Here is a 12036-nt window from a genome sequence, read left to right as displayed (position 1 = left end):
GGTAAATTTAAAATAAAAAATAAATAAATAAAAAAAAAAAACTAATTAAACGCGATTTTAACTTTTGGCGTACAGGCAGACGAAAATTTGGGGAAACGATCTAGTAACTTTAACATGAATTTTAATATTAGGCCTATTAATTCTGAGCACTGTAAGAGGCACCATATTTATCATTTAGAATACGTTAACAGAATTGAATGATTTTTATATTACACCTTTTAGATGAAAAAATGATCTATAATACAAATGAAAATCAGTCAATTCTGTTCAGACATTCAGAAGCTATATCAGATAGCAATTTCTTGCAAACAGCGTTATTAGATCTATACTCGTTAACTGTATAACACACTAGTAATTGTCGAATTGCAGTCTTGTTCAAGAAATTCTAGCCAACTATCTCTCCCCTTCTTTATAATTTCAAACAAACAATTCCGTGCACGGCTTTACGAATATAGTCTAAAAAAATCTTTGCATTCATTCGAAAAGCATGAGATTCATAAAATTCCCTCTCTCTTCTATTTAGTAGGGCTAAGTGCAAACACACTCCTCTGTTCCTGCTTGGTACGTCTCTGGCTGCACTAAAAGTAATCAATTGACGTTCATATTTAACATATTGTAAGTACAGAAAATAACTTATCTGACAAAGATTTGTAAGGAAAATATTTGAAAGATATACATACAAAATTCCTGTGGTTTCAAAATAGTTGCTTAATTTCACTGGAGTTAAGTAAACGCTCACCTTCATTTCGTTCCTTAGGGTTACATTTCCAACAGCTCAATTTTATCGTCAGCCTAGGGTACAAGATATCATTTCTACAAAAATTCAAAGTTTCACTCCTAACAGTTCCGGAGCTCTGAAGAACAGCAACAAAACTTTCAAGACTCTCTATTATCTCGTTAGAACTTGCATCTTGCAAAATCTCGTCTTAATTGCAGCCTTGGGTAAAAGATATTATTCCTACAAAAGTTCAGTTTTACTCCTAATAGTTTAAGAGATCTGAAGAACACCAAAAAATCTTTCAAGCTCCCTTTTTTCTCTTTTAGTACAGGGTTTCTTAAACTTCCGTCTTAACTGCAATCAAGGATACAACGATATTATTTCTGCAAAATTTCAAGGTTTTAATCCAACTTTATAGTTTATGAGATCTTGTAGTGAGTAAAAGTATAGTGAGAGGACGTAGTAATTACTGAAAATTAAGGTCAGGGCAACGATTTGAGATAGGGTGGTAATGCGTCTTTGGTCCTCTTGTTTAATGTATATAAATATATATATATATTATTTTTTCTTATAGATGTAGAAGAATTTTGAGGATGTTTAATGGAAAGCGTAGTTAGATGTATAGTTATGACGCTTTGTATAGTCATGAAAATTTTTAAGGAAACATGCAATGTTTTGTACATGGAACTGCCTATAAAAGCCTGTCAGATTTTGACAGGCATTATATAGGCGCCTGTTTCGGCGAAAACACATGTAAAGAAAATATTACAGGCACATTGTCTTCAGGTGATATGCATGTCGAAAAAGTATTAAAGTTCTGCTGGAAATTTTGCACGGAAACACGCGTTGTACAGAGCCTGTACATTAAAATGTAAACATGCACTGTACACGTAATCACTCACATGCAAATAAATGGAGGGAATGTGTGAATGTAAAGTATCTTGAATAGATTGTTGATAACATTCGCAATACAGTAAGAATGAAAAGTACAAGGAAGGTGCCTGTTTATCAACATGTAATATACATGTGTGACATTCGCATTACATGTAAATACCATGTATTAGCGTATAGCATGGAAAACGCATGATGTAGAATATGTTATTTTACATTTATAATTTTCGTGTACATGCGAAGTGTGTAACTCCTCTAAGTGCAGCGTACAAGTAATGGACAGGTGAACGGGAACATGCAATGATCATGATTGCCAATAAATAGATTAAACAGATACGTGTGGTGAACAAGGTGGATTGGAGCTAAACATTCACGTTATAGGCATAGGAAACATGCAATATTTAGGCACAAGTCTCCAATTCGACATTCGCTATGCAAGGTTCTGACACACGTATAATACATGGGATTACAACTGAATACATTGCCTTTATTATCTCCGTGTACATGCGAAGTGTGGACCCACCTATATGCAATGTACAGGCAATGTGCAGGTAGACGGAAAATGCAATGATCATGATTGACAATAAATGGGTTAAACAGGTGCATGCAATGAACACGGTTGATTGGAGTGAATCATTAACGTTACAGATGTAGGAAACATGTAATATTTAGGCACCAAGTCTCCAGTTTGTAATGCACATATGCAAGGTCCTGACACATGTATAGTACTTAATGCGATCTACTTTACATGTATATTCCACTAACTCGCTAACACCTGTATTTCACATGTATTTAACATGTCAATTACATTTTTATCAAATGAAAAGCAGCTGTCGTCAGATCCTCATGAGGTAACGTATACGTCAACTACATGGAATATGCCGGATACGTACACTCGTGTCCAAAATTATTGTCGCATATCTATAAATGTCTTCTTGTAAGAATTTTGCAAGGTACTTTTAATACTGATACTGTGTGTATAATCGGGAAATGTATATTTGTGGTAAATATCATAGGAAAAGAATTATAAATACGAAAATTAGAATGAGTAAAACAAAATGTTGCTAAATGGACAAGAAAGTTTTATTTTTGTTTTACTGTTATTTACTGCTCTTTTGACATGAAATTTGCCACATACATGTCTTTGCCGATTATACACACACTAATATTGTAAGAAATACCGGGCGAATTTGTTATCACATTACATTCCTACAACAACATTCTTATAGGCATACGACAATAATTTTGGACATGAGTGTACATGTCTTCCCACTCTCTACATGTTGTTTACATGCATTTTTCACGTTGCAAGATTGCAACCCTATCAACATGAAAACTACCTGTTTCCGTGAAATGAACATGCAACGATCGTGAAAAAAGTCAATACCTGTATCATGCGTTTAAAAGTGTTCCATTTTCAGGCGCATGTACAGGCGCCTGTAAAAATATGCCTGTTTATGCACGTTTCACAGGCGCATGTAACCACCTGCATTTTCTGTCTGGGTATGCTAAGATAGAAAGATCGAAGATCTGAGATCTGCCGAAGTATCAATGATCATTGATACGGATCGAAAGACAAGTAATGGAATTTATTCGATATGGAAGGCTGGACAGTGGATGCATTTAACGATGTAACTGAAGTTGAAAGAATCGCGACAACCGGGATGTATGTGTTTCTTTTAGTGGGGTGTTAGGAAACTCAAACTGATGCCGAATATAATGCAAGTTGTACAACTAGGTTGTTCATATTTCTTCGGTGGAGGTGAGGAAAATTCTAAAGGAACAATTCTTGTAAACAGTACGTGGAGTCTTTTGTAGTAGGGTTCGAAAATTTTTTTTCTAACCTAGGCGCTATAATAATATAAATCCAATTTAATACATGAGCCTACATAGTTTTGTAGCAAATCAACTAGACGCCAGATTCGAATTTTTAGTCACTATGACGACCAACTTCCCGGGATTTTCGAGCCCTAATCTTTGGTACACAGTTTTGGGACGGATCGGGAATGGCTTTAAGTGGTGAGAACACGATACGCAAGGTTCATGAGCTCATTTCTGTAGCTGTGATATTTCTTTTTTCTGAGTGGGGAAATTCGTAATTGATTTGAGCTTCTTGAAAAAAAAAAAAAAAAATGCTACTCCCTAATTGAACAGTTCTTTTGTCACACGAAGTTGGATTAATAGCGAAAGTCCTTTGATCACGGCAACAATTGAAGTTAAAATCACGCGCACCACTAACCATTTGACAACATGGAAGCATTTTACAAATCAGAAAATTTTTACTTATTTACAAACCTGTTTGCTGTGCCGCATTAGAAACTTTGTAAGATTCTGCTGTGAAATAACCAGCTGACATTATAGTTTTCCCTTCAACACTAAAATGTTCCTATATTTTTTATCTGAAAAGATATAATATACATGTCAATTAATTAATTTCAGCAATGAATCAGGGCTAGAAGTATTTATTTAACTCTTAAAATACTACTGTATTTATTCTTCTAATATTAGGATATTAGAAATAAAGCATAAAGCATATAAATAATGAAATACAGGAATAAAGCATATGAAAACTATGATTGAATTATTGGAAATCAATCGAATATATGTATTTAATACGAGTATAACTGAACCCACACTTTAAGTCTACATCAGCTATTTCAACAAGCCAAGGTATGACGTCAATAGCTCAAAGAAGGTTCTTCGAGAATTTGTTAAGAACTGAAGATAGAAGATGAAATAACTAAAAAATTTTTAAAAAATGTTAGTATGTTGTTAGTATACTAGAACTCATGGATTAACAACTGATGTACCTAAGAGACCTTTGGTTTTACCATTGCCAATTCTTGTTTGCTTGCCAGCATTGCTTCGACAACATGCGGTTACTCTATTTTGTGTACAAGACTATTAATCTAGTAATAATTATGTTCGCAGACGAAGATGAAAAAACGCGGTGAATAATACAAAATTGGAGAATGTAAGAGCTTAAGTTGGGATGCGAAAGAAAAGAAGGAACTAACACGATGATGTAGGGCCAATGGAGTGTCTTACAGTTAATAATCTTAAAAATAATTAGAACGACAATCTTATCGAGGGAGAATATATAACATTTAGTATATCACCAGAATTTGAGGCTTGACTGTGTGCCATGACGAATGATGAGAGGGAAAATGTAGTGAATTTTATATATACACTTGTAATTTTAATCTTCTAAGTTCTCTCCTCATCATTACACAATGAACAAAAAAAGAAAACTCCAAACGTGACTTTTTTTTCTGTAATATCGCTACATGAGTAATAAAAAAGGAAAATAAGGCGAGCCGACTGGATAGTTCGGGTGCTTATTATTTCGGTTACTTTGACATTTTTGGTACAACACGTAAGTTAGATTTCTGTACTAATTAACCAACTTCATTTTTTTTTTCGTATCATGATGTGTTTTATATACAGTCAGTTACAGACTAGTAAGTATGTAAGTTATATCTCTAATTGTTCTATGTGCGTACATTGAACACCCGAGAACGAAAGCAGTAGCAGCTATTATAGGACTAAAGTTACCATTTAGGTCAGGAAAATGTGCCAGATGGTTTCTTTATTCAATACTGAGTTATTCAACTCCCAAAAATGATTGGTACAAAAGCAAAACAATTGGCATGTTACATTTACACATATCTACCTTATTTGAGAAAATGAAAGAAGTCGAGCTATTTTCCTCGCACTGTATCTCTCACGGGTACGAATCCGGTCTGAAAGAATGAACACGGTCTCAAAAGTGGAGGGTGTCTGGCTGTTTAGAACGCAAACAGTATGGCGTAGTGGTTAGCTCAGCGGCATAGTAACCCTAAGACCCAGGTTCGATTCCTGGCTGTCCCGCTTTTATATCTACTCGTTCATTGCCAAATTTAAAATGCACACAACTTCTTCAATTTTACTGTCATTAATGTTTATAGGCACGCTTGGTTAACTTTCGATTACGTAACAATAGTTGGCATGTATTTTAAAATATCTGAGTGCAGAAAAGCGAAGAATCAATATTGAAGGCTTACATAATCAACTTTCTAAGATCGCAATCAACTACTAAGATATAATACAACTAAATATGTCAATATATTTCACACAACAATTCTATTATCGTTTGCATACAACGACCAATTTTTTCCTCGAAGGTCAAGATTTAAGAGTCTACATTATTCGAAACAAAAGTAGGTCAGTCTCCCTTATGCCTCCTGATGATAATACTACATGGGTAATTCTTTTTAAGTGGAAACATTGGAGTTATTGACAATTCTACGTGGCCGGGACTTTCTTTTTTTTTAAACAATTTTACTGCTAATAAGAAAAGTCAGTTTAGTTTTTAATTTTATGAGGCACATACACTGGAATACATTAAAATGGAAATATTTGTTAGACGGATAATACAGGAGACTGCCACCTTTTATAATTTATATACAATATAAAACACGTAATTCCTCAATATGTCCATCTGATAAAGTTCTAACATATACTATGTAATATATTGTTGTCTATAGACTCTTTTATTCGTTCTTTTTGCCTTCTTGTTATGAAATTGGTCAAGAATTTGTGTCCAAAATATGTATCAGCACGTTCAGTTGTGCTATGCCTTGGAAACTTTATTAAGTCAATTTCTACGTAAGATACCTTCTCGTTCATCAAGATGAACGATATATCTCGGAATCAATATATCACTTCATCAAGAAACTGGTAAAAATCATTTCAAATGCAACATAAAGCTAATTTATTACACATTTCTTAATAAAAAACATTAATATGTAACAATGTAGTTCTCTGAATAAATGTTTGTGCCAATGATGTAACTGCAGAATGTTCATAGTTAATTTAAATTTTCAGAAAATATTACATGCAATTTTTGTGTGTAACACCGAAAGCCGTTAACGTAAAGGTCTCGAAGAAACAGACAGAAAAGTGTTATCAATGATGTGAAGTCGAAGTTAGGTTAGAAAGTTTAACTAATCAGAGTTAACCAGATTTCTCATTTATCAAATTCGTGTTTTAACCTTATGAAAAGAAAGTGCCATCTAGGAACATATGCATCAACACTATCAACAAAATGTACAGAAAACAAGTTATTTAAAAAGTAACGCAAACAACAGTTTATTTCCTTTAGTCAATAATTACTTAAGTGTCTGAGTAATAAATTCAGTCTAATGGAAAATATGAAATATAACTTGAAAGTTACCAATATCTTGAGGCAAAAGTTTCAACTGATTTCCTGGCACTGGAATCAAATGAAACAACAACAGAGAAAGCTAAGGACTCATGCAAGTTTATTTCTACGAATAATGAGTAATTGTCAGCCTGAATTACAATAATACTCTCTTACATGTTGGGAACTCAAATTGACACAGTTAAATAAAATTAGGGAACAGTAATATGTTTAAATAGTGAAGAGAGATTCTCCTAACGGAGAATGTATTCCTAATTACAATTTAATGTCACCAGCAATACTAAGATAGTTTACTCACCTTGATATACTTCTTAAGTACTGATCAAACTTTGTACAGGATATCGAGACAGATTAGTACAGATTTATCTTCACATCAAACATTTACGTAATAAGTAACTACCAACGCGAAAATACCAATTTCGATTGTGAATTAATTTTCTTCAGCTTAAGCATTACTTGCTTATACAACAAACATGTACATATAAAGTTCAGGAGCTTATATTCAATCCTTAAGAAATAAACACCCTATGTGGGAACAAAAAAGAAATGAGCACTGTTGTTCATTCTGTATTCTGAACAGAGAAAATTCAAGTAACACCCTTGGATTCATAGTACATTTTCAAGTTTAACTTGAACGTGAACTGCATTCCTCTGCCATTTTGAAGATGCTCACACTGAAAAATCTTCAGCTCCCAATAGCCTGTACCTGATGATATATGTAATTCTCGCTGCACGGTGCTTATCACATCACTGAATGAAACCATTTTCATTCCGATATCTGAAACACGAAAATGTATGTTAAAATCTAGTTAAAATACGTAGAATCATAATACATAATATGGTAGTATTTACATAAAAAAACCGTTTATAGAATATGTATATTAATCTAATCATGAACAATTGGAAGATTTGAAAAACTGTAATATGAACTATTACGATATTACTTTAGGAAATTTTGCGTCCACATATTTGATACACACACACACACACACATATATATATATATATATATATATATATATATATATATATATATATATATATATATATATATATATATATATATATATGGCGCAAAATTTTCAGTCGCCATTGGCGACTAGAAATTTAGAGCTGGCGACTAGTGTTTAATAGGAATGGTTTCTGCCTAAACTCACAGAGCATCGCAGTTTCTGTTCCTCACGAAAATAATTGTCACTGAAAGAGAGAAATCGCAGAATGTGAAGTCTTCCCAACGTTGTAATTCGCCCCTCCTTTCCTCACCCTCAATCGAAATGGTTTGTCTCCGTGGATGTGGGGACCTCTTGTAATTTGTACGTGAGAAATACTGGCGATCATCTTTTTTGAATTGGCGATTGCCACTGACTTTGAAATTTTGCGCGTTGTGTATATATATATAACCACTTACTCAATTTTAATTATTTGAGTAACTGTTTAACAGATTCAACATATATATAAATTTACTATGGATAGATAGTCTAAATGGAGTTTTTATTATTATTATTGGCAGAAAAAGATCAATGTAATTATAATAATGAGAATATATTCGAACAGAACTTAGCATATGTGATGTTATCTGGTATATATACGTTACGAAACTTATTCGTACAAGCATCTCAATTTTTTTATTTATTTTTTTTAAAGCATTGGTCTCACTGAACCAATGTCAAATACAGAATATGAAATGCACTATTTCACCTGCTACTATTATCAAATCAAAGAAAAAAATAATGCTCAATCTCACAACACTCTCAAAAAACACAATCTCGCCTAAGTTCTAACACTATACCAATTCTTAATATATGCTTTATTAATTTTTTCCCAAAGAATAAATTTACTGCTGCAAAAACATTCCACGCCATTTTCCAACTTTATTTCGAACACTACGCACGATACTTTATGAAGAATTAAACTCTCACTTTCATCCAATACCTATAGATAACATATAAAGAAAATATTACTATTGTAAAAATTAACCTGTATTTTACAATTTATTGACCAATATAATGAAAAAGAATGAAACACATTTGCAACTGAAAGAAAATATTTTACAACTGTGATAAACTCTCGGAATATGAACCTTTGTCACACACTATCCGTCTCCTCTTATACTCACTAACAAAATAACAGAAAAATCACTTCAAACTTATAAGATAAACTTTCACAAGTACCATCATTCATTTGTAATTATTAGAATTCAGAATCTGATAACGTGAACTTCAAGTTACTTTCACATTTGCCATTTTTCGGGCAACACGACTGCACACCTGTCTTCATTGTGTGGGAGACCCGGGTTCGATTCCTGGCGGGTGTTCATATGGTTTAGATTTCACGTTAAGCTGTAGGTCCACGTCTCATAGCCTCGCTGCTGAAAGGGAGCTAAATTCAAATCAAAGTGAAGCTACTCACAGACGAAACCTGACTTGGAACGGCAACGCATGTATATCATTCTCTTCCCGGAGGTTCAAGGTTGCTTTGCGCGCACGCGCTCCCCATTGCTCCACGTATATTACTAACAGGGTTGCCAGTCTCGTTAATGTTTAGCAAAGCCTCGTATGTTCCGTGCATTCTGTAGGATTTTATATATATATATATAACGTGTGGATTTCATTCGGTCATAACATCTGCAAAAAGTGTTCAATTTTAGTGCCATTTGTTGCAAATGACGCAGGAAGGACAAAAATTTTATGCACTATTCATTGTAGTAGTGTTCGGTATATGCAAGCAAAACGCACATTTTTCCGATTTTTTAGAACGTCGATTTCATTCGATCGTAACATTTGTAAAAATTGTCCAATTTTAATGTAGAATGAGAAAGTGGTAGAAAACGGGAGTACCCCGAGAAAACCTACGAACACAATGTTGTCTACTACAAACTTACTTGACGAAGGATCGAACCAGAGACCCCACACACCAGAGTAAACGCTCCACCACTGAGCCTATAAGATAGGCAAGCAAAAGCAAAAGGTTTCGGATAGGGACATGAAACGTACGTACTATGTTACAGGGAGAGAAATTAAAAAATCTTGAAAGAAATGAAACAAAATAATCTAGATTTGGTAGGAGTTTGCAAAGTTAGATAAAAAGGTAACGGGGGATTGACTAAAGAAGGATATAGAATGTTTTACTTAGGTAATGAAAAGGATGGTCATAATAGTGTAGGGATAATTTTTGGTAAACGCTTAAAAGAGAAGAAAGTGAAAGTAGAATGTGTTGATGATAGAGTTAATGATTTTAAAACTAAAAGAGAAAACGAATGATCTAGTGGTGATACAGACATACGCATAGATGACTTTGCATACAAGTGAGGAGATGTAGAGGAAAATTATGAGAAAATAGAAGAAATTATAGACAGAGAGAAGAGAGGTGCATGTGTAATTGTAATGGGAGATTTCAATGCAGTTGTGGGAGAAAAATAGGAAGGTAGCGTCATAGGCAAATATGGTTTAGGCAAACGAAATGAAAGGGGAGAGGGACTGGTCAATTTCTGTAGACAGAATTCACTAGTAATTGGGAACACTTGGTTCAATCAGCACAAGAGAAGAAGATATGCTTGAAAATCCTCAACAGATGCCCAAAGATGGAACTTCGGACGAAACAAGGAGGTATTACGATGGCAGTACAAAATTAGAATGGGAAGGTAGTCAGCCGGAGAAGTGAAGTCATAGGAAGATGAAAAGAATATGTTGAGGACTTTATATGAGAGTAGGGATAGACCATGTGGCCTACATGTTCAGTAGAAAATGAAGTACATGATGATGATAGAGGGATGGTCATAGACTATGTTATGATTCACAACAGGTATCGAAATAGCTTGAAGAAAGCGAAAACCCTTCCCGGGGCTGACATTTTCTCTCATTATAATCTTCTGCTGACAAGTGGATATTCAACTGAAAAAGATAGGCAGAAGAAAAGTAAATAACAAGATGTTGAATACTGAAAAAAAAAAAAAAAACTGTGGTGGGTGGTGAACTGGGAAAAAGACGGGTAAACTTTACACATACAGCAGGCTGCAGAAGAAGTAGTAGGTTACCGCGAACACAAAATGGTTAAGAAACCATGGATTACAGAAAAGATGTTGCGGAAAATGAGGGAAAAAGAAGACGTGGAAAAACAGGTTGATACACAAGAGGCCAGAAAGATGTACAGAACGTTTAAACAACGAGTTACAAAGGAAAGCAGACAGAGCAGAATAAAAGAAAATGCAAGAAGACTTAGAAAAAGTTGAGAAATATGAGAAAACGTACAAGGAGGTGAAATGTATGGAATTTCAGAGGAGACACGGGTGCATTACGATGGCAGTAGAAAATTAGAATGGGAAGGTTGCCAGCGAGAGAAGTGAAGTCGTAGGAAGATGGAAAGAATATATTGAGAACTTATATGAGATTAGGGATAGACTTTTGTAGCCTAGATGTTGAAGTGAAATAAGCGAGGATAATAAAGTGTTTAGTATTCTTGGAGATTAGTTTGAGAAAACTATATCCGAGATTAGGAATAGAAAGGTAACCGGGATAGATAATCGAATCCATTAAGAATATGGGAGGGAATGGCAAGAAAGAATTATTCCAACTATGCAATGAAATATATGAAACAGAAGAGTGGCCAAAGATTTTCTGATGACAATCATGATACCGATGGCTAAGAAATCGAACCTAGAGAGATGTTAAGATTATAGAACTAATAGACTTATATCGCATACAGCAAAACTTTTGCTTCGAATTCTGAACTGAAGGTTGTATGGAAGAACAAATGAAAAGGTTGAGGAGGTACAGTTCGGGTTCAGGACAAGTAAGGGAACAAGAGATACTAGAGTGATCTGTGAAAGGTTTATAAAAAAGAGAAAAAGGTGTATGTTGTACTTATTGATCTAGAAAAAGCTTCTGACTGTGTGAATTGGGAATTGCTGTTGAGAATTCTACAGAAGGTTGTGTTGGAATGGAAAGCTCGAAGACTCATAAGAAACTTATATATGAACCAACAAGTAATTGTTAGAATATGGGAGGAAATGACAGAGGAGAGTGCAATTGGAAGATGAGTTCGACAGGGATGCTATTTCTCGCCAACAATATTTAATATCTATCAAAAAGAGACAGTGAAAAGAGTCTACATAATGAAGACGGCATCTCAATAGGAGGTAGAATGATCAGGTGTATATTGTTTGGAGAAGATATGGCGCTTGTTGCAGAATCTGCAGAGAAAATCAATAAGATGTTAGAAAACTTGA

At 34.2% G+C, this 12036-nt stretch overlaps 1 protein-coding gene across 7 annotated transcripts in view; it reads right to left on the bottom strand.

Annotated features, from left to right (window-relative positions):
• The window catches only part of LOC145689078 (uncharacterized), a 112584-nt gene that overhangs the window by 52796 nt on the left and 47752 nt on the right, over positions 1-12036 (bottom strand). For 6 of the 7 annotated variants that reach the window (XR_014132099.1, XR_014132100.1, XM_081763225.1 and 3 more), the window contains exons 2-3: positions 7111-7590; positions 3905-4008 (exon numbers count right to left, since the gene is read on the bottom strand). Coding sequence is in view for 5 of the 7 variants with exons in the window: in XM_081763225.1 (XP_081619351.1) it covers positions 3905-3965 (61 nt within the window). In the remaining 2 variants the exon portion in view is untranslated. The remainder of the gene's footprint in view (positions 1-3904; positions 4009-7110; positions 7591-12036) is intronic. The other variant, XM_081763220.1, reaches the window with a different exon arrangement.

Source organism: Thermobia domestica, chromosome 1 (genome assembly GCF_964235325.1).
Source record: "Thermobia domestica chromosome 1, izTheDome1.hap1.1, whole genome shotgun sequence".
NCBI lineage: Eukaryota > Metazoa > Arthropoda > Insecta > Zygentoma > Lepismatidae > Thermobia > Thermobia domestica.
Note: the sequence above shows the minus strand (reverse complement) of the source record. Positions and strands in the feature narration are given on the sequence as shown.